Source organism: Arachis ipaensis, chromosome B03, assembly GCF_000816755.2.
Source record: "Arachis ipaensis cultivar K30076 chromosome B03, Araip1.1, whole genome shotgun sequence".
Classification (NCBI taxonomy): domain Eukaryota; kingdom Viridiplantae; phylum Streptophyta; class Magnoliopsida; order Fabales; family Fabaceae; genus Arachis; species Arachis ipaensis.
The window spans coordinates 49759700-49784313 of NC_029787.2; the positions used below are offsets into that span (position 1 = coordinate 49759700).

The 24614-nt window shown below is 34.7% G+C and overlaps 1 protein-coding gene across 1 annotated transcript; it reads left to right on the forward strand.

Annotated features, from left to right (window-relative positions):
* LOC107630443 (probable polygalacturonase) lies at positions 3371-7820 on the forward strand. The gene is made up of 5 exons (XM_016333566.2): positions 3371-4191; positions 5175-5295; positions 6019-6267; positions 6648-6801; positions 6873-7820. Exons 1-5 carry the CDS (start codon positions 3718-3720, stop codon positions 7408-7410), a joined length of 1536 nt encoding a protein of 511 aa, XP_016189052.1. The 5' UTR covers positions 3371-3717; the 3' UTR covers positions 7411-7820.

The following is a 24614-nucleotide window of genomic DNA, read 5'->3' on the forward strand; positions in this document are numbered from 1 at the left end:
ACCTTATAAAAATTTCATGAAATTTGGCTAAGTGGTTTGGAAGATATGATTTTTTTAAGTTTAGTGGTTGCTGCAGAATTTTCTGGTTTTCTGGTTCTGCAATACGAACTTCCAGACGCTATAACTTTTGATTTAAATGGAATTTTGAGTTGCTTCCAAAGGAATGTTGAATATTTGTGAGTCTACTTTAATTGAGTATCAATTTCATGTTCATAGCTACTTTGTAGAGTTAGTTATGTCTCTTGGAAGTTGGGCTATGCGCAAAAAATTCAGAACAAATTACTAGAAACAGGACAGCAATTCCAATTGACATTTAATTAACCAAACGAAGTGCTATGAACCTAAAACTTATTTTTTCTAAAACTTAGGGGTATAAAGTGTATCCTCACCAAAATATACGAGTAACGGATTAGAATTGAATTTGTTATAGATTTTGCAAAAACAGAGCTGCTTGTTGTATTTTTCTGAATCTTGTTAAGTGCAGAAGCAGATTTTTATTGAATTTGTTATCAAATTCAATTCTAATCCAAGGGCGGTAAAACTTTGATTTAGATCCAAAGGGTATGTCTAAATTTGACTGTATGCATGAACGTAGGTAAGTAAAAGTGTGTAAGTTATCTCTAGGACACATTTAAAGTTAAACGGTGGTAACTTAAAGATGAAGAAAGATAACTAATAGTTGGAGAAGATAGTATTTGATTTGATAAGATGAAGGAAGAGAGTAATGTAAGAAATTGAGACTTGATGATATCAATTAGTCAAGAATAATAAAAATGTATGATCAATGAGTTGAGTGAAATGGAGAATGACGAGATTGAGACCTGAATTAATATCGAGAATGAAAATGATAATTATGAGAAATTATTGAATATATTGAGTTTGGGGTGTTGCCCCATGTCAGCCGAGATTTTTTTTCCTGTGGTTACTATTAAACTTGGGATGTTGTTTCTCCCATGTCAACATGAGATTCGTCCCAGGGATAATATTCAGCTTGGGTATAGCCTTCTCCATGTCAGCTTGGGGTGTTGTCTCTTCTTCCATGTCAGCTTGGGATTTGTCTCGTGGATATTATTGAGCTTGGGGCATTCTTTTCCCATGTTAGCTTGGGGATTTTTCTCATGGTCTATTTTTGAGCTTGAGAACATGTCGGGATGGCTACGTAACTGACAGTTGATATCAACAGCCATAGGGCAGGCATGCATCATGTGCATTTGTTTGTTTTGTCTGCTATGCATCATTTGGGATTGCCTAACTGAATATATACCCTGCTAACTGCTATATTTGCTACTTGTACTACCTGTTTCCTACTTGTGTGTGAAACTATTTGTTTGTTTGTTCCAGCTGATTCATGGATGATGGGGGATCAGAGAAAAGGTAGATTGGTTTGGTGTTAATGCTAGAGTTTAAAGTAAGTAAGTAAGTTTAGGATACTTAGATCATTTACCCCTTTTTATGACTTCTGCTTAGAAATCAAGTTTTATAATTGTATGTTGGAGTTCTAGGATTGCATTTGGCATTTCCAAGACCTTATATATTACATGTGTGACACCTTTACCATGCTGAGAACCTCCGGTTCTCACCCCATACTGTGTTGTTATTTTTAGATGCAGGTCAAGCGGCTCCTCAATAGGCATCTGAAGGTTTTGCGGCGAAGTGGTTTACTTTGGGTCTCTTTTTGTTATTTTGATGTATATATATGTATAGTTTCTCCTCTTGTATGTAAGAATACTTTGTTTATGTACCTCTTAGAGGTTTTATGGAGAATTAGGGTTTTGAACATGTTCTTTTGGGTTATTATTATGTATATATATCTACGTATATGTTCTCCGGCCAGCCTTGGCTTCGCAAGCTGAGTTAGGAGCTAGTTATGTTGTGTTCTTGGCCCTCTACTCGTATCATCTGTACATATATGTTATTGAACTTTAGTTTTCTTCTCACGCAAGTAACCACGTTTTCTGAGGGTTGCGCTTTTGAATTTTGCGATTTTGTTTTACCCGTTTTTCAAGGCTGCTAGTTAAGTATCTCTTTCTCTATTATTATATATATTTTTATTTTTAGAGGTCATAATATCTTACTATCTTAGTCTTATGACTTAAGCATAAAATTAAGTATGGTAGGGTGATACACCGATAATATCTTTTAGGAACCTTTTTTATTAGCGACTAAATCTTTTAGGTACTGAATTAGTAGTTAATCATTTAATTAATTAAAAGATAAATTAATAGATACATAGTACTTATTAATACATTAAATATTTATAAAATGAAAATCTTGTAATTGCACTGTTCACAGGGAATGAAGAATGTTATACATCTTTTAAAACAAAAAGGTTAAGAATAAAAATAGAATACAAAATTTAACATAAATTTGTATGTACGTATGTGATTTTCACAATAGGTATAATTTGTTAGGATCGGAATATGAAAACCCTCTTTTATTACGCAACAACTATATATTTAGCGAGGAGGAGTGGTTCTGGTGGTGCTCACCTCACGGCAAGCTTTTATTTTGTCTCGAAAATAAAATAAAATAAATAATTAATATGTGACATAAATGAATTTGATGAACTAACCTACGAAAAAAAAAAAAACTAAGCTACGAGAAAACTCCTTTTTCTGCTTATTTTGGTACCCACTTCCATGAATGTTGGATAAATTTTTATCCAGTCCCCATAGAAATGCATTTGATGAATAATAATGAAAGTAAAATTGTACTAAGATGAACAAGTTGCAAAGAAGGCAAAACAAACAACATAATAACTGAAGAACAACTCCAACATGATGCAGTTGAATTGTAAGTTAATTATTTAGCTAGCTAAATTATATACTCTATTGAGAATTTAGTTAATTAAAATTTAATTAAATAATATTATTTAAATTAAAAAATTGATTAAAGATTAAAAGTTAAAGGACACATCATTTTTCTAGAAAAAAACATAAAACAGCAACAATCCCAACACTTATTTGTCCTCATCAACCTCCACTGTAAATAACATTGTTAGAAAAACACCAAAAAAACTCACAAAAATAAGGAAATCAAAACTAGAGTAAAACTTAAACAAGCCAAAAACCTATAAGAAAGTTTTGATGATTAATTTTTTTAAATAATATGTATGCTGATAATTTCATTTAATTCTCTTCATCAATAAGAAAAAACTTAATTTAATTTTTTTATTTAGGTTAACTACAAAGTTAACTATTGGTATATATAATATAGTTCACCTACCAACATCAAACATGGTACAATATTTGGATGATGAACATGATTATCACCAAATTAAGCAAACTAATATCTAAGCCTGGCCTTCAACAAATTTTCCAAACCCCAAACCTATTAGTTGCTCCATCATTGTCCTTAGGAAATTAAACCCCTTTCAGATTCAGTTCCCATCAAAGTGTACGCTGTTCCTCCCTTAGAATACACTCCAACTCTATTATCATCACCCAACTTTGACCACTACCTTTCTCCATCCGCATTGAAAGAAAAATTAAAAAAAAAAAAAAAAGAACAAAAACAGGAACAAAAAAAACAAAACTTATCATCAGTTCCCTCCAAAATCCAAAAGCCCCCACGTAAGAACTGATAACTCCACGTTCTTAAACCACCCCACATACATCCGTACCACTTCTTTTGCTAAAAGGGTAGTAGTTGTTATTAATTCTTATACGTTGGTTATTTAATTTGCTTCTATTTTTCGTTGCGCTTGTGTTTTGAACGATGGTGGAAGAAAACACAACAACAACATCAACAACAAAACATGATTGGTTCGAAACCCAAGCCGTCTTGGATTTGAAGCGTTGGTTCCAAGCAATCATATCCTCACACAAGACCCTCTTTACACTCCTATGGCTGGCGGCGTTCACCTCCGCCTTCCTGTGGCAGAGGGATGCCGTTAGTGGGTTGGTGGTGTTGCACGGTGGCGGTGAGTCTCTTAAGAAGAGTGAAAGTTCATTGTTGTATCCTAAGCTGAGGCCCGCGGGCTTCAGCTTAGTGGATTTCGGTGGCGTTGGCGATGGCGTTACGATGAACACTAAGGCGTTTGAGAGGGCGGTTTCAGAGATTTCTAAGTTGGGTGAGAAGGGTGGTGGGCAGCTGAATGTGCCGCCTGGTAGGTGGCTCACTGCACCTTTTAATCTCACCAGTCATATCACTCTTTTTCTTCATCAAGATGCTGTCATTCTTGGAGTTCAGGTTCCTTTTTCCTTCTTATTAATTTCTTGCTGGTTACTTCCATCAAATAAGATGATATATGAATCATTAAATGATTTAATTTATTTCACTGAACATATATATTTAATTGAACAATCTAACAGATCTAATTCCTTCTTGTGCTTGTTTTAGTTTGAATTCTTGACATGATTCGTGTAGTGGACTATATATATCTTATGGGACAACTTTGTTGTTTGGATTTTAAACTAATATTGACTATATAGTAATCTTTATTTTAGTTTCTTTGTTGTTTCGCTTGTGAATTTGTATTGATTTGTTACACTAGAAATTTAGGTGTTTGTGTATACCAAACATGATTTTAAGGATAGAAATTAAGAGTTAAAGCAATGAAGTGGAGGTTAATTACACATGGTAAAGTGACTTGTATTTATTTTACTAAAAATATTTTATAAACACAATATTACTAACTAATATGGTACTTAATTATTGATTATTTTTTATATTCATATAACATGGTTCATATAAAAATTAGTCAATTTTATTTTTATTTTGGGAAATAACTACTTTTTTAGGGAAAAAAATTGGGTCACTTTATAATTTATATCTCATATCGTTCAATTTACATTTTTATTATTACTAAATATATGCTGTCATCACGTCTATTTTTACCGTATGATATAAGATAAATAATACACTTTTGTCATTACTTTTCATTTTATTAATATAACCCCAATCCAATTCTTAAGCTCTTTGTTTCCTCCTTGATTTTTTTTTAATTGAAATCCAATTTCATATATTTCAAATAACCCCGCCTCCTATTTTTTAAACTCAAAACATTTTACTATGATTCAAGTTGGTCATTTATTTGATTATGCATTATGATACATATTGTTATTGATCTCTAATATCTCATAATTCTACCTTTGTAATTGACAAATCATTTAAGTAAGCTTTCACTCTTCAACCTTCCCATGATCAAGAAATTTAGCTTACCATTATTATAGGATGAAAAGTACTGGCCACTGGTGCCTGCATTGCCTTCATATGGATATGGAAGGGAGCATCCTGGCCCTCGTTACACCAGCTTGATCCATGGCCAAAATCTTACTGATGTTGTCATAACAGGTCAGAATCTTTCTCCATTCCATTCTCCTCTGCATAAAAATTTTGACATGCTTGACCCATTACTTAATAAGATAATTAACTGTTAATTCAGATTACTATCTATAAAATTTTGGTAATATTATGATATAATGTGAATATGTGATTACCTTTAGGAGGTGTAATGCACATATTCTTTATAAATTTAATTAAAAAGGGCAATGACAGATTTAAAAAATTTTGACAGTAAAAAAAATATATATATAACATGACGATAAAATAATTTTTATAATAATCTAATGTAATGTGACAAGTTTAATAACATATTGAGAATAAATAAATATTATTGTTATATACTATTAAAGAACTTTTTAAAATTTAGTGAAAATAATTGTTCCCACACTATTTCACATGAATTCCGTTCCTATTCTTCATCCAGTTTTACTCTTTACTAAAGGAATTCCAAATTTTTCACTAAAACAAATTCCAAAGTAAGATTGTTAGCGAAAATTCTTTGATAGACCGGAAGTCCTTTGGATCTGTTTATCAGCAATAGGATAATCAAACACGGTTCTCGGGTAATTAAACTCAACCATGACAAAAAAATAAAAAGGGTAATTAAACTCAACATTACCAATTTGTTCCAAATTAGTTAGGAACAGCCATGATCAGGCTAAGAAGAATACATAATAGCATAGTATTAAATATATTTAATTAATTTATCAAAAATTTATATGATTTTTACAGGGCATAATGGTACCATAAATGGACAGGGACAAACATGGTGGACAAAATATCTGCAGAAGGTTCTGAACCACACAAGGGGTCCACTGGTTCAGATCTTATGGTCTAGTGACATTCTTATAACTAACATTACTTTGCGTGACTCTCCTTTTTGGACACTTCATCCATACGATTGCAAGAATGTTACAATAAAAAACCTTACAATTTTGGCTCCTGTGTATCGTGCACCAAATACTGATGGCATTGATCCTGGAAAGTATCTTCTTCTATGAATACATAGAATTAACTTTTAGCTAGTCAATATTAGCTAATTTTAGAGTTCATAATTTGTAATTTAAAGTGCAGCGTTAATGATTTATAATTTAGAGTCTAGAATTTAATATAAATAAAGTAATTTTTAAAAAAATTGGTTATAGTTACTAGAAAGCCAATATGACTACTCTTTTCGAAAGGATTTGTTAAGCAAGACGGGGAATTTGAAACTAGGTACGCAGGTAGGAATTGGTATTATATTTCCGGAAATGTGCCATGAGGGCTGTGGATTCCTATATTTTAGATTGATATTATACTATCTGTCCTTTTATATTGAAAATTATTATTCACAATAAACATTGGTTTGTATGATAGAACAGATTCATGTGAAGATATGTTGATAGAGAACTGTTACATAAGCGTGGGAGATGATGCAATTGCCATAAAAAGTGGGTGGGATCAGTATGGAATTGCTTATGGAAAGCCTTCAAAGAATATAGTAATCCGAAACCTTGTTGTTCGATCTAATGTTAGGTAACTCCCTAACTCATCCATCTTTCTTCAGCATCAACTAACTTAACTGTGGTTTGTACAAAATGCGACAGTGCCGGCATCTCAATCGGCAGCGAAATGTCCGGCGGTGTATCGAACGTGACGGTGGAGAACATCCTTGTATGGAAATCCAGGCGTGCTATTCGGATCAAGACAGCGCCGGGAAGAGGCGGCTTCGTGCGCCAAATATCTTACAAGAATCTGACCTTTGAGAATTGCAGAGTTGGAATTGTCGTCAAAACAGACTACAACCAACACCCTGACGCCGGATACGACCCGAAAGCGCTTCCTCTTCTGGAGGACATAAGCTTCACGGGCGTCCGGGGCCAGGCAGTACGAGTGCCGGTACGGATTCAAGGCAGCCAGGACATTCCTGTTACAAATGTGACTTTTAAGGACATGTTTGTCGGATTAATTTCGAAGAGGGTGAAGAAGAAGAAACATATCTTCCAGTGTGCCTTTGTTCGTGGTCAAGTAATAGGGACTATCTTCCCTGCCCCTTGTGAGAACTTTGATCAGTACAATGAACAAGGGCAGCTAGTTAAGCATGCTGTATCATGGAATGTCACAGATATAGATTACCAAATATGAGGCCTTTTTGCATGCTTGTTGACTTCTTGTGCGTCGATGCCATAATTGGATCTCTCTATCTTATGCGTCGTATGAATCTGTATGAGTATAGCCCTCTAAAGCTGTGGTTGAGGTTTTGGTTCACTTCGAATTATTCTGATTGCAGAAAAATGCGAAAATTACAACTGATGTGACTGCAATGCAATTGTGCAAGACATTGTAATTGCAATTTTGTGGCAATGTGGCTGCAATTGTCGTTAAAGACTGCAACCTAAATGCATCCCTAATTAGGCTTCAATTTGTGTTTATATTAGTCAGTTTTGTGCAAGTTTTCTTAGATGATGAATTGTACATAGTGGAAACATTCAGATACTTGTATAAGCGGCCTTCCTATTTTTAAGGATTTATTACAAGCTAAGTTTTCGTTTTAATTTTGTGGCCTTGACCTTGATGCATACACAAGTGAGCGCATATAGAGAAAGAATTGTGTTTGTTTCGAATATTTTAACAATTTTTTTACCTAACCAACAAGGATTCTACCAACTTTGTTTAGTGAAAGTATCTTTATAGATGTGTTTAATAAAAGTGTATTTTTTATGTATGTGTCTAATAAAAGTGTCTTTATAGATGTATCTTTCGTATATATTCCTTTATACACGTGTCTCCTTATAATAATTAATTATTATTGATAATAAGTTGACAAATAGTATATTGGTACCTTATGCTTTTTCATATTTTAACTAGTGTTTATGAAATAGTTATAACCCTTCAATTTTATCATAATAGTTAAAAATTATATTAATACACTTTAAGTATTATAAAAAATAAAAATATTTTATACATACAAAAAATCAATCATTAAATTAATTATTATATATTTATATATAAATACATATATTGTTTAAGCCATTTTATTTACCAACAAAGTTCACATATTAATAAAATTACTGGATTCTAGACAAAAAATTGCTCAATATAGATATAAAGAAGACATTGAAAGAAAGAGCTAAGATTCATCATGGAAAGAACAAAAGAAAACTAGAGGAACATTCTCTCCGAAAAAAAGAGAAGAAATCATGGCTGGTTCTATGGTGGTGAAAATTAAATATATTTGGATCTTGGTGGTTCAAGTAGAATCTTTCATCTTAACCATTAAAAAATAGTGATAAATGGTTTAGATTAAATTATTATTATATATTAAAAATTATAATAATATAAAGTAAAATTTTGATTTTACTTCTTTATTCTTTTTTTTTAACTTATTTTCTCTTTGTCCTATCATTCATTTTGCTATCTTTTTCTTTTGATAGAAAATGAAATTTGATTATTAATATTTTTTTTAATTAATGTGACCTCTGAATCAAAAATAGAAGCTCCTAAAAAAACATGCATCACCTACTTATTATGGATATGAAGCATCCATAGCACTTTTGACCAAGTAAACTCGTCGTTTATTGAGGTTTAGTCTAAAATACAACATATTGGATCTGTGACGTGGCAGGCAAGACATTGAAATTATATATTAGTTACTATTTAACAAGACACAACCCAATTATCAAGGATCAGTTTCAGTTTGGTGTTAAAAATTGTATAGAAACTAATTATTACTTTTTACCACTGTTTTTATTCCAAACCAGTTTATGAAATCTATGATTGTGGAGCATTGAATTGGAGCAAAGGAACCTTGTCCTAACGATATAAAAAGGGAAAAATAATTATTATTAATAATATTGTTAATAATGTTGGTTGTAACTTGTAAATATTGGCCCGATGGTGGTTATTATTGTAAAAAAAATAAGAGGAAGAAGATGATACTTAAGTAATTTATCTTATTTTTTAATTTTTTTTATTTGAACCACCAAGATTCTTAATATATCTTTTTTTACCTAAGACAAAGTTAGAAATCATTACATTTCTCTTGTGAAAGAGGAACAAAATATATCTTCCCAAACTCTCCAACAAAGCAAATCATCATCATATAAAAGTGAACGCGGATCCAATTGAATTGGATATAATTAATAAAATTTCGATCCAATCCGCACTAAAATTATCGAATCGAATCTTAGATATATCGGTAAAACATATAAATATTTTAAAAAAATTATTTTTATTAAAAAAATATCAATAATTTTTTTCATTCTTTTAAATATATTTTTTTAAAAATATTATTAAATATATATTTTTTTAAATAATAAAAATAAAATTATCTCCTCTCTTCTCTCTTTCAATTCAATTCTAGTATATTATTATTGTGAATTGATTTGTGGGATAGAGTTTCAGACTTTCAGTGGCAAGCAAAACGGTACTGGTTGATGAAATCTCCGCTACTACCAAGCTAATTTGAAGAAAGGAATTGAGATTTAATCCTAAAAAAGAGAGCAGCGGAAAAATCAGAAATTAGAACAAACACAATGCCCACCATATCCCTTCCCATTCATAACCAAATCAAATTAAAGTACTTTGGTGAAATTTTAATGTATTGATTCATTGATTGTAACCAATAGGTACCACTATCAAACTCATATTACGCTAAGTAGACATCCAATGATCATGTTCAACATTACGCTTATTATAGCACCAACACCACATTGATAAAAAATAAAATAAAATCCAACTAATAACCAAGAAAAGGAATGAGAAAAGAGGCGAGGCAGACGGGAGAACGAAGGCGGAGTAGAATACAGGAGGCCATAGCGGCGGAAAAACACTGTGACAAGTGGTGGCGACGGCTTAGCAGAAGCACAAGTAAAACCACAAAAGGACATCAATGATAATTGTATTTTACATTAATGTTAGCACAAATTAAGCTAATTTATTTACAATCTAACTGAATATATATCTTATAGATATGTATTTATGTTCATTCTTCTAAATTAACAATGCCCTATATATATATGCATCAATTATTACTACTAGTCTACTATGCAATAATCAGAGTATGCAAGACATAGATAATAATCCACTTTCTTTAAATATGAATTTTCTTTTCCTCTGCAAACATAGCAGAAAAGGAAGAAAATAATCTTTAACTTGGTTGGGAAAAACCAAGCATAATTGTAGTGATTTAAATCCTAATTGAAAAACCAAGCATAATTTCCACAAATGCTCATTGAAACCTTAAAACCTAAAATAATAGCATTTTGATAAATTGAAAGGGTTGGTTGTACCTTGTCTACACTTTTATTAAAATTTGGTCAACACTTAATCAATAAAAGAAAAGTGAATAATCACATACACCATTAAATATAATTTTACATTATTAAAAATATTAATGATAACTAATTAATGACTACAAATCACAAAACATGCTAGTGTCTAACACTCCTCCTTTGTCTAAACTATAAACCTAAATTATGATAAACCAAACAAAAATATATTTTGGAATATGAAATGATCACACCTCCACAAATTTATATTTCTAATCAAATTTCATAAACAATATAATCAAATTTTATGGATAATTAATATAATCAAACTTAATTCACATTTGTAATCAAACTTTATAAATAATATAATTGAATTAGCTTTATATTTATTAGCATCCCAACAAGCATTAACTTTAAACCCAGAAACTGTGTTTGTTAAGTCGCTTTATAATTTTTATATAACACAAAAATAATTATAAAGTGGTTAAATTGTGATAAACCGGTTCCATTTTTGAAGGAATCGTGTTTGAATCTCTATAATAATTATTTTGGAATTATTTTTAAAAGAAATGTGTGAGAGACCAAAACAGTTACTGTAAAAGAGACAAAGGTCACCAAATCCGATTGATTTATATATTGGTATTTTTACAAAACATGTGCAAGAGATTGATAAAAAGGAATAGCTATTGTTAGAGAGATTAATTAGAGAAATCAAAGTCACTCAATTCTTTTTATATGTAGGTTAGAAAATAAAATTACGAATTGGGGTATAATGATAAGTGGTTTTTAATATTTATACAAAGTTTAATTATGCCATTGTAAAATTTATGGTTAATATCTNACATCAATTAGAAGAAAAAAATTAAAAAGATTTATCTTCTATTCTTTTCTATATAGATCCATTTGTGGTTTATTTCGATGTGTTCTGATCGAAGGAAGTAATCGTCCCTATGTGCCACATTATTATGAATTGTAGATAAAAATACATTGAATAATTGTAATAGATAGTATTTTTAGATTTAGATATAGAAGATGGCTATAACTATAAACTCTTGACCTATAATGAGCCAAATGTCAATGAAACTATGAAAGATAATAAGTATGTGTAATGTGATACACCTAATCGTACTCTAACGAAGATCAAAATTATTGATACACTTCTCGTTGCTACATGGTAGACACGAGGCTTACAATGCAAGGTCCTTCAAGGAAGAATGAAGAGGAGTTAGAAGGTATCATTCAAAAACCAGGATTCAAAAGCTGTAAAAGATCCGAAGGTCTCTCCAAAGTATTCTGAGGACCTTATATACTAAAGAAAAAAACTAAACCTAATTATTTAATTCAAAACAAAATAAAATCAAATCTAATCTTTCACATTAAATTTTGAACTTTGCATCTTTTCTTCCAGGTTAGAGTAGTTCCAAATTGCATTCTAAATGCCCTTGAAGTGACAAAAAAGATTAATTGTGAAGATTGGGCCAAGTGACACGCTTTCTATGTGAATGCCACGCTTTTGTATGCAAGGGACGCGATTCTTGGGTGTTGGTTTCCATTGGCGTGCAACGCCCTCCATTGGGCGTGTGAAACGTCCATCATCTCTTGTTGGTGTGTAACGCCCTTGTATTCTGGTACCTGGACTTAAAGTGGAGCCTTTAAGACACTCCTCTAGAAATTTGGCCCGGCGTGTAATGTCAGGTTGTGGCGTGCGACACGCCACACAATGAAACATGATCTTGGAGGGTGAAACACGGCGTGTGACACGCCAAGAAGGTGGCGTTTCACACCTAAAATAATGCATGAAAGGCAGCCTTCGAAGGCGTGCCATCCCTGTACGCCCGTTCTTTTGTGGCGTGCTGCACGCCAACTGTTCACCATGTCGTGCGTACGCGTGAGGGATGCATACGCGTGACCCTGCAAAAATCCTTGATTGCACGTACGCCTGAGGCATGCATACGCGTGAGTCTTCAAATTCCCATGCGTTGTGCGTACGCGTGGGGCATGCATACACGCAAACGCTCAAAATTCAGGTGTTGCGCGTACGCTTGAGGCATGCGTACGTGCGAGTTCTGTGTCGAAGGCATTTCAAAATGGCACGCCCACTATTCCTGGCGTGTTACAAGACATGCATGCAACGTCCAGGGGCCTTCTTTTCATCTGGAGTGTGACACGCCACTTCCTTAGCGTGTTGCACGCCCATTTCTCACTCAAATGGCCTCGAATCAAATCCTCTGGAAAGTTAGCCCAGCGTGCAACATCGTGTCTTGGCGTGTTGCATGCCCATGTTCTTCATTGGGCATTTGAAATGCCGATTTCTCGACGTGTCATACGCCACCAAACAATGGATTCTGGGATTGGATGAGGGGGCGTGTGGAATGCCTAAGTGTGGCGTGTAACGACCTTCATGCTTTGCACTATCCTCTTCTCTGTTTCCTTGGCCTGGCGTGCAATGCCCTTCTGTGGCGTGTGACACACCAGGTCTCTGTCTCCATCTTGGGGCGTGTTGCATGCTACCTGTCTGGCATGTGGCATGCCAGCCCTCTGTCTCCTATCGGATGCTTCTCTGGTTGCTTTCTTTTACTTGTACTTTACTCCTCTTTCACCTTCATTTTTCTGTAATTGAATCACAAACCAAAGGACTCAAAGTACTAATAAAATTTCATATAAAACACATGATAAACAAGCAACAAGTAGTGAATTCTATCTAGAAATATATAAGAAAAGTACTTAAGATGCTCATGCATCATGGATCTTCATAGCTTTCAAGTTATCTCTTCTTCTTCATTATGAGTTTACATTAAATTTTCTATTTTTCAGTGTTCATCTTTCTTTGTTTTTTTCAATGAAAAAAAAAAGAATTAAGTGAAGAATCAACAAAAGCCATTGAGAGAAAAGGTAAAGAGAGTTATAAGAAAAAGACAGAAAATTATGTCAAAACTCTTTTGTTTGTTTTTCTGTTTTGTACCATGATCTTGAGGGGATTTTCTTACTAAGATAGGTGAGCACTTAGTGGTTGCAACTCTAGGGAGAGAATCTAGTCAAATCTAGCTTGGGTAAAAACTGGGTTTGTCCCAAATAGGATTGGATTAAATCCTAGAAAAATTGGTGTTTGTAAGCATTGTGAAAAATAGTGAAAATTCCACAACTGTTATGGGGAGACTGAATGTAGGTCACATTGCGCAAAGTGGCTAAACCAAGATACATGGCTGTGTGATTATATCTTCTCTACTCTTCTTTTGTTTTATTTCGATATGAGACAATAAAAATATCTCTATTGTAAAATAAATAATTAAGGAAGATATAATATAAAATAAGAAAATGTAAATAAAAATTCTAGAATTAATTTAATTAGCTCAATAAAGATGATTCATATATGTGTTTACTTAATATTATATGAAGTAATGTGTATATATATATATATATAAAAGTGAGAGAGATATATATATATTATAGTAAGAGAGAGATATTGCTCAGCAAAGAAAGAGAGAGAATTATTATTGCTTACTTTTATTATTGTTGTGTCAAAAACCTCAGCCTTATTCCCCTATTTATACATGTGCAAGGTTTTACTTTTTCAAATGTTGGAAAACATGCACCGCTTATTCTTTAAAGTTTGTACTTCCCAATAGTACTTGAATAGATTATGCTGAGTAGACATTGAATGGATATATGGACATCCATATCGTAACACTCCCCCTTGGATGTCCATTTAGGATTATGCCTCGTTAAAACCTTACTAAAGAAAACCTAATGGAAAAACTTTAGTGAAGGAAAAAGAGTACAATATCCTTTGAATATAATTAGCTCAATAAAGATGATTCATATATGTGTTTACTCAATATTATATGAAGTAATGTGTATATATATATATATATAAAAGTGAGAGAGATATATATATATTATAGTAAGAGAGAGATATTGCTCAGCAAAGAAAGAGAGAGAATTATTATTGCTTACTTTTATTATTGTTGTGTCAAAAACCTCAGCCTTATTCCCCTATTTATACATGTGCAAGGTTTTACTTTTTCAAATGTTGGAAAACATGCACCGCTTATTCTTTAAAGTTTGTACTTCCCAATAGTACTTGAATAGATTATGCTGAGTAGACATTGAATGGATATATGGACATCCATATCGTAACACTCCCCCTTGGATGTCCATTTAGGATTATGCCTCGTTAAAACCTTACTAAAGAAAACCTAATGGAAAAACTTTAGTGAAGGAAAAAGAGTACAATATCCTTTGTGATGGGGACTGCCTCATTAAAAACCTTGTCAAGAAAAATTCAATGGAAAAAACCTAACAAAGGAAAAAAGAGTACAGTCTCCCCCTCTTGTTGACATCATTTAATGTCTCAAAATCGGCGCATCCCAATCTCATGTACCAATCTTTCAAAGGAGGATTTTGGGAGTAACTTTGTGAATAAATCTACCAGATTGTCACTTGAGCGGATTTGTTGGACATCAATTGTCCCTTGATTTTGAAGATCATGAGTGAAGAAGAATTTGGGAGAAATATGCTTTGTTCTATCACCTTTGATATATCCGCCTTTAAGTTGAGTAATACATGCTGTATTATCTTCAAACAGGACAGTTGGAGCTATTTTCTGATCAATCAATCAGCATAATGACAGAATATATTGGATCAAACTCCTCAGCCAAAAACACTCTCGACTAGCTTTATATATCGCTAGTATTTCAGCATGATTAGAGGATGTTGCTGCAATCGTCTGTTTTGTGAACCTCCATGATATAGCTGTACCACCATGTGTGAACAAGTATCCTGTTTGAGATCTTCCTTTATGTGGATCAGATAGGTATCCAGCATCTGCATAGCCAACTAATAATGATTTGGATTCATATGGATAAAACAATCTCATATCAACCGTTCCATGAAGATATCGAAAGATTTGTTTGATTCCACTCCAATGTCTTCTGGTTGGAGAGGAACTATATCTTGCTAGTAAATTTACAGCAAATGATATATCAGGTCGTGTATTATTAGCAAGATACATTAGCGCTCCAATGGCACTAAGATATGGTACTTAAGGACCAAGAATATCTTCATTCTCTTCTTTAGGACGGAATTGATCCTTTTCCACATCCAAAGATCTTACGATCATTGGGGTACTCAAGGGATGTGACTTATCCATATAAAATCTTTTCAAGATCTTTTCTGTGTATGTCGTTTGATGAATAAAGATCCCATTTTTCTATGCTCGATCTGTAGGCCGAGACAAAATTTAGTCTTTCCAAGATCTTTCATCTCAAACTCTTCTTTTAGAGTTTTTATAATTGTTGGAATCTCTTCAGGAGTCCCAATGATATTTAAATCATCAACGTACACAGCAATTATAATGAATCCAGATGCAGTTTTCTTTATGAAAACACAGGGGCAAATATCATCATTCTTGAATCCGTTTTTGGCCAGATACTCAGTAAGACGATTATACCACATTCGTCCAGATTGCTTAGACCATATAAAGATCTTTGCAATTTGACTGACTATAACCCTTGCGAATATTCATTAGATGGTTTAGATATCTTTAGTCCTCCAAGGACTTTCATATAGATATCCCGATCTAATGAGTCGTATAAATAGGCTGTTACGACATCCATTAAGTGCATATGCAGTTTATGATATGCAGATAAACTGACCAAATAACGTAATGTTATCGCATCCACTACAGGGGAATACGTTTCTTCATAATCTATATCGGGCCTTTGTGAAAAACCTTGTGCCACAAGTTAGGCTTTGTAGCGCACAACTTCATTTTTCTCATTTCGTTTTCTCACAAATACCCATCGGTATCCAACAGGTTTTACATCTTCAGGTGTACAGGTCCAAAGACTTCACGTTTTGCAAGTGAGTCTAATTCAGCCTTCATGGCTTCTTTCCATTTTGGCCAATCATTTCTTTGTCAACATTCTTCAACTGATCTTGGCTCAAGATCCTTACTTTCATGCATGATATTTAATGCCACATTATATGCAAATATTTCATTGACAATTGTCTTATTTCGGTCCCATTTCTCTCCTGTAAAGACATAATTTATCGAGATCTCGTCATTTTTACAATTTTCAGGTACCTGAATGTCTTCTGGCATTAAAATTATATCAGAATTTTGGACAACTGCAGGTGTCTTTACTATATCTTTTTCAACAGGAATAGTATTTACTTCTTTTCTCTTTCGAAGATTTTTGTCTTTGAAACCGACAGACCTGCCACGCTTCTGGCGTGTATTTGCTTCGGTGGCAATTTGTCCAACTGGGACATCAATTCGAATTGGGGCATTTTCCGCTAGTATATACGATTTCGTTATCCTTTTTGTATCGAAAAATACATCAGGCAATTCATTTGCTATTTTTTACAAATGTATAATCTTTTGAACTTCTAGTTCACATTGCCCTGATCGAGGATCTAAATGCATCAACAATAATGCATTCTAATTAAGTTCCTTTTCAGGAAGCTTATTTTCTCCCCTTAATGTTGGAAATTTTGATTCATCAAAATGACAATCCGCAAATCGGGCTCTAAATACATCTCCAGTTTGTATCTCAAGATACCTCAATATAGAGGGAGAATCATATCCAACATATATTCCTAATTTTCTTTGGAGTCCCATTTTAGTGCGATTAAGTGGTGCAATGGGAACATATATCGCACACCCAAATATTCTTAAATGGAAAATATTTAGCTGCTAGCCAAAAGCTAATTGCATAGGAGAAAACTGATGGTAACTCGTTGGCCTCAAACGAATAAGTGCTGCGGCATGTAAAATAGCATGCCCCCAAACCGAGGTTGGGAGATTTGTTCTCATAAGTAAGGGTCTAGCAATTAATTGGAGGCGTTTAATAAGTGATTCTGCTAACCCATTTTGTGTGTGAACATAAGCCACTGGATGTTCAACACTTATTCCATTAGCCATACAATAAGCATCAAAAGCTTGGAAAGTAAATTCACCAGCATTATCAAGACGAATTGCTTTGATTGGATTTTCTGGAAATTGTGCTTTTAATCGAATAATTTGAGCCAGTAATCTCGCAAACGCCAGGTTGCGAGAAGATAATAAGCACACGTGTGACCTTCTCGAAGATGCGTCTATTAGAACCATAAAATATCTAAAAGATCCACATGGTGGATGAATAGGTCCACATATATCACCTTGAATCTTTTCTAGGAATTCAGGGGACTCAAATCCAATCTTTACTGGTGATGGCCTTAAAATTAACTTCCCTTGAGAACACGCAACACAACAAAATTCACTAGTTTTAAGAATCTTCTGGTTCTTTAGTGAATGTCCATGTGAGTTTTCAATAATTCTCCTCATTATGGTTGTTCTTGGGTGACCCAATCTATCATGCCAAGTTATGAATTCATTTGGGCTAGTAAACTTCTGATTTACAATGGCATGTGATTCAATTGCACTAATCTTGGTATAATACAACCCAGATGAAAGTGAGGGTAATTTTTCTAATATAATTTTCTTATTTGAATCATGAGTTGTGATACATAAATACTCATGATTTTCCTCATTCATTGTCTCAGCATGATATCTATTTCGGTGAATATCTTTGAAACTCAACAAGTTCCTCATGGACTTGGTAGATAATAGTGCATTATTTATTATAAATTTTGTTCCTCCAAGAAACAAAATTATAGCTCTTCCGGAGCCTTCTATCACATTGCCTGAGCCAATAATAGTATTAACATATTCCTCTTTTGGCACAGGATGGCTAAAATATATATCACTTTTGAGAATGGTGTGCGAATTTGCACTATCCGCAAGGCATACATCTTCATTATATATCCTTGTCATTTTCTTCAAAGACAAATAATAATAATAAAATGAGTAGTTGCACAGTTAAATTGAATACTTGATCGAAATTATTTTTCTAAGAAACACTGTACATAAAAATAATGTCATATACTAAAATTTTATTTTAAAACTTGACACATTTAATTATTTCAAAATTCATAAACATTAATATTTCATTATTTATATACATCACATTTGAAACTTAAATACATAGAAAATAAAACTTAACAATAAGTTCTTTACATTATTTATTTACATAGATACTTAACAATCCCACATATTAAACTATTCCATCATTGATCAAATGACCAATATTTCCTTCAGGATTGATAAACTACTATTTTGTGGTTTATCCTGTGCTAATTTGAGTGGTTTTTATCAACTCTTTACTCACTTATTCATATGATTTGTATGATTTTACAATTCCTTCCTAGTTTTGTTTTATGATTGAAAACTTGTTTCCTAAGCCTTTAATTTGTGTATTTTAATTCCCCTTTATACCATTCGATGCCGTGATCTGTGTGTTAAGTGTTTCAGGCTTTATAGGGCAGGAATGGCTTAGAGGATGGAAAGGAAGCTTGCAAAAATGGAAGGAACACAAGAAACTAAGGAGATAACCAGCGAGCATCGACGCGCACGCATGGCTCACGCGTGCGCGCGATTTGGAGAAATTCACAACGACGCGTGTGCGTACCTGACGCGTACGCGTGGAAGTGAATTTGCACAGCGACGCGTGCGCCTTCTTGATGCATACGCATGACACGCGAAGATGACAAGCGACGCGTACGTGTGACTGATGCGTACGCGTGACATGCGCGATCTACAAAAATCACAGAAAACGCTGGGGCGATTTTGGGCCAAGTTTGGACCCAGTTTTCAGCCCAGAAACACAGACTAGAGCCAGGAAACAGTAGAGATTCAACACACATTCTCATTACGCATAGTTTTAGTTTAGTTTTTGAATCTTAGAGAGAATTCTACTACTTCCTCTAGGGTTCCTTTACATTCATAGATTTCTACTTTCATGTTTTTGCTTTTGGATATTGAGAAGAGTCATTACCTCCGTAGAAGTTTCATTATTCTAGTTTGTTTTCTTACTCCTTTACTTTTTACTGCCCATTAACCCTGTTTGGATAAGTATGTTGCATTTTGGGATTTATTAATGAAAAGAACCATTTTTACTTTTAATTAATTTTTAATTATTGTTTATCATGTCTTCCTTTTATTCCCTTTTTAATTCTGTGAAAGTTATATTCATGTTAAAGGAGTAGTTTCCTAACTTGATTGGGAGTTGATTAGGAGGAGAATCTTGAGTTGGAATACTCAAGTATTAATCCTAATTGGAAGTTGATGGCTAACAACTCTAGTCTCTAACTCTAATCCTTTCTTAGGAGAGGATTGGGACCTGCGATAGAGTTGGTTAGTTAGTTACTTGACTTTCCCTTATTGATTAAGGGATGACCAAGTAGAACAACAACCTTTTATTATTACACTTGGGAAATTCAACAAGGATAGAAATTCCAATTAATCTTCTTCCGGTCAAGGCTTTTAATTGAATTATATAAATTCTCTCGTTAATTCCCATTGCTTCTATTTACAATTATTTATTTTTCTTTTTCTCAAACTCAAAAATCTCTTGGAAAATCTCTGACCAATAAGATGCACTCTTTTGTCAACTCGTTGGGAGACGACCTGGGATTCCTACTCCCAGTATTTTGTTCTTAATTTTGTGATAACTCTTTTCTAAATTGATAAGCAGGATTTTGCTAGTTAAGAACTGTACTTGCAACGTATTTCTTCTATTAATTTCTTAATCGGCCAATTTCTGTCACGTCAATTTTTGGCGCCGTTGCCGGGGAATCGCAAACGTGTGCCTTATTATTGGTTATTGTAAATATTTGCTTTTGCTTGTTTATTTGTTTTTGTTTTTGTTTTTTTGTTTTTTAATTTTTATTAGCTACGATGAATTTTCACCCCTGTCGCTTTGAGTTTGGTTCCAATGTTGTTATAAGGAATGGAAGCTATAATGAGAATAGGTATCAAGGTTGGAAGAATCAAAGATGGGAGGAGCCACGAGGATTTGATCAACCTCCTTGGCAACAACCCCCTCCAATGCGTTATCACCAACAACCATTCTGTGATGCATACCAAGATAATAGTTATGGTGGACCCTTCCGTGACAACCAACCTCCACCAAATTACTATGGTCAAGAGCCATTCCAGGGAGCGTACCAAGATGATGAATATGGTGGACCCCCTTGTAGTTACCAACAAGCCCCACCATATGCTTATGAACCGCCTCCCCAACATACCTTTGAACCACCATACTCACAAGCACCTTACCACCAAACACCCCATATGACCCTGATCCACATCCACCATACCAACCACCATGTGACCCATATGAACCATACATAGAACCACCCCAATCCCCAAACAATTGCCCCCCTTCAACTTCCTATGACGAGATACTTCAATCTCTTGCACAAGGACAAAAGACCATGGAGAACACACTTAACTCTACCTTAAATGGTCTAACCTCTGCTTTACAAGCTCTCGCCTCACGGATTGGATCATTGGATACCCCCAACAATCAACCCTCAAGCTCTAGCGCACTTCCTTTTCAACCACATAATGATCTCTCCATCCCATCACCACCCTCCATGGTAGAGCACCCACATCCATCAATCCAAGAGCAAGATGATCCCAGTTATGCTATTGACATGGAACAAGAAAGAAGGAATCATCTTCGTGAATCCATACTTCATAAGAAGCTGGAGGAGGCCCTAAGGGTAGCGGTAGGAGAGACCCTTGAAGATGAAAGACTAGTTGAAAGGAGTTGTCATGGAAAGAAAATCATCAAGGAGGAGTACGATTTTATACTTAAACAACTGGACAAAGCAGCAATTATTGAAAAGGAATAAGTGGTTGCAGACTTAGGAGATGTTGAACCTTCATTGGAAAGTCCAGTCATAGAGCCTCCTTCCAAGATGTTTGATGTTGATGTCGAGGAGGGTGTACAACCTCCAAGGCATAGCATGGTTGAAGACTTTGAGGAGGTTGATCAAGAGATGGAGATTAAAGAAGAAGAGGCACAACCTCCCATGCCCTTGGTAAGCAATGAAGAAGAGACTGAATTGGAAAAAAACTACCAAGAGGAAGAGGTTGAAATTGAAGAGGCCTGCAAAGAGGTGGAAGTTGTCAAGGAGAACACAAGGGAATGGAGCTTGAAATCACCTTGCCAAAGCTGTTGGAGACCTTTCCCCCCAAAGCCATCACCATCCATTCCTTCATTCAAGTGGGTAAATCTTTCATCTCTAAGCTTAATTAGCCCACTTGAATATGCTTTGCTTGAGACAGATGGTCAGCTTCGAGCTCTTTGTGGCTTTAAGAGTAAGAGGGAGATGGTTAGTGGTTGGCAACACAATCCTAGATTCATTGTGGTAGGAAGCTCACGGCTGAATTATCATGGTTGGAAGAATACTAAATTGTATGGGTCGAAGAAGCTGTTTGGATACCTTAGTGAGAATTCGGATTACCTGCCACCCTGATGGAATCATGATGATCAACAAGAAGACGGGTGCAAAATCAAGGTTTGGGACTACGGAATTCAGTCTAGCAATCAACACTCTTGGAACCTTGTCACTTGCTTTAACTTGCTCGAAGGCTTTAAGTGCCTGGTTTGGGATCCCGGAGACTATTGCAATTGCAAACATTGGTGGAGATTCCTGGATGAGTTCAAGCATAAGCCGCCTTGACAAGAAGCTCACCAAATGTCCAACTTAAGGACTTTAACTAAAAGTGCTAGGTGGAAGACAACCCACCATGGTATGATCTTTCAATTTTATTTTATTTTTATTAGTATCCATTCATGATTTCTGCATATTCATCTGCATCTGCATTCTGCATTTTGCATTCGGCATTCTATAAAAAAAAGGGCAAACCATGCGTGCGCGCAGGCCACGCATGGGTGTCGATTGCAATTTCGCTCTCTCATCCAACGAACAGAAAGTTGTGATGGAATGATGCAGCTGGTGTGCTCTGCGCACAATTCGACCTATGACGCGTGCGCGTCTATGACGTGTGCGCTTCATCTACCACAAGGGAAATCTACGCGTACGCGTCAAGCACGCGCACGCGTGGCTAGGAAAATCGGCGTAAATAGCATGTTGGACAGAAAGTTGTGCTGCCCCAGGGACGGATCCAGAAATGATATTATGGGGGGGGGGGCCAATAACACATATAATATTAAAAATTATGTAAAAAAGGTATATAATATAAGATATATTATAAAAATATACAGATAGAGAATATATTTTAAAGTAAAAGAAATATGTGTATACTTTTTAATTACTAATGAAGTGGTCGATTCTTCGTATCATAAAATTCACCGATAATAGAATTTGTGTTAAAATTTTAAAAATTAAATTATACATAATAACTTATTACTATTAAAAAAAGTTGGGGGGCCAAGGCTGCCACTCGCCCCCCCCCCTTTATGTCCATCCCTGGCTGCCCCCACGCTGGAACTGTGCTAGAGGCACAAGGTCATCCACGCGTGCGCGTCCCTAACGCGTGCGCGTCCTTTTACTTCCAAGACCACCCACGCGTATGCGTGGGCGACGCGTACGCGTCGCATGGCGAATACAGTTCTCACGCGCACGCGTGCCTTGCGCGCGCGCGTCGCGTCCCAACTTTTCATTCCCTTCTCCTTTCTTCCTTCATTCTTCTTATTGCATTTAATTACTTTTCTTTATTCAACAATTTTTCTCTTTCATGCTTAGTTATTTATGGTTTTCTTTTCATTCTTTTCTTTTTTTTTTCATGCATTTTTATGTTGGTGTTGGAGTTTTATTTGAGTCTTATATTATTATACTTGAACTTGTGTATATCATCAAGAGTAATTTGACAATTAATATTAATCTTTGGATTGCATGCATGTTGAAATTCTTACCTTCCCTAATATATTTTACATACATACCAAGTGTTTGTGAAAAGCCCGTATGGCATTATGCATTCTTAATTATTCTATCCTTCTACTCTAATGCCTGTTTTTCACAAAACCCTTTCAATATTTTATTAATTAAATATAATTGTCAATACAAACGTTATTGTTAGTTTGTTACGAGTGATAATACATTTTGGCTTTTAATGCTTGATCTACGCTACTCATACCTTTGCCAGCATGCCAATAAACATCTTGCATTTAATTGCCTCAATTTATCATGCTTATTTCCATTGATGTCCTAATTGCATGGAGTCGCGACCATGTGTTAACGACATTCTTCTTTACCTTGGCATGATTATCACTCGTAATACCCTCTTCCTTGCTCTATCCCTTTGAATTCATGCCCCTCTCTTTTCTCCCTTTTCAGGATGGCCACCAGGAAGGGTACAGAGAGAGCCTCTAACAAGCAACCGGCGAGGAGAGGAACAAAAATCACAAGCACCTTCAACAAATTAGCTGCTCCCTCAGATACTTCAGAGGTTGGACCGGCTAGACCGGCAGGCAAAGCGAATGGAGCACCGTAACAAGCGCCGATTTACATACCTCAAGGAGCTGATTGTTGACAACCACCTACCTGAAGAAGATCCAGAAACTCCGAACTCCACCTCACCTACCAGCACCGGGAGCCATGACGACCCCGACTGTGGAGATGCTGTTACCAACCCCCTTTGTTCCTGACTGATGGCACCGAGGACGGTGCCAAACTTTAAGTATGGGGAGGTCAGTCCTTGACTTCCGGAGGTAACTTTTCTCTCTTAACACCAACAATTTGACTTTTTCTTTTGTCATATAGGATAAATTGCATAGTAATAAGTGTTTGCATGCAGGTTCCGCTTGGTTGAAAAAATAATAAGTTTCTTTTTAAGACCCTATTTTTGAAAAAATTTTACTAATTCGAATTAAAATTTTGTGTTAAATTTGTTTGAAGCTGTATTTGGAACATGAATTATAGCTAAGAACACGCAACCTATGAGACTTGAGCTTATTTATATGGTTACATTATTTAACCATAATATTTTTTCTTGTGTGTTTTCTTCTCTATGATTGTAATCTATGCTTTGTTCCATTCTATATGTCCATTGTTTAGTATATTTACATGCTTGCATATGATTGAGGCCATCATTTGTTATTAGCTCACTTATCCCAAATAGCCTACCCTTTGAATCACCTTTGTTTGCCACTTTGAGCCTATTAATCCCCATTTGTTCTATATTTTACCACATCACTAGCCTTAAGCGGAAAAATAATTAATTAC

Bases quoted from the DNA above. Each gene is read 5' to 3' on its own strand.
- LOC107630443 (XM_016333566.2), top strand. From the start codon at position 3,718: ATGGTGGAAGAAAACACAACAACAACATCAACAACAAAACATGATTGG. The intron at 5,296-6,018 runs GTCAGAATCTTT...TGATTTTTACAG, and splicing joins TACTGATGTTGTCATAACAG to GGCATAATGGTACCATAAAT. The intron at 6,802-6,872 runs GTAACTCCCTAA...AAAATGCGACAG, and splicing joins GTTGTTCGATCTAATGTTAG to TGCCGGCATCTCAATCGGCA.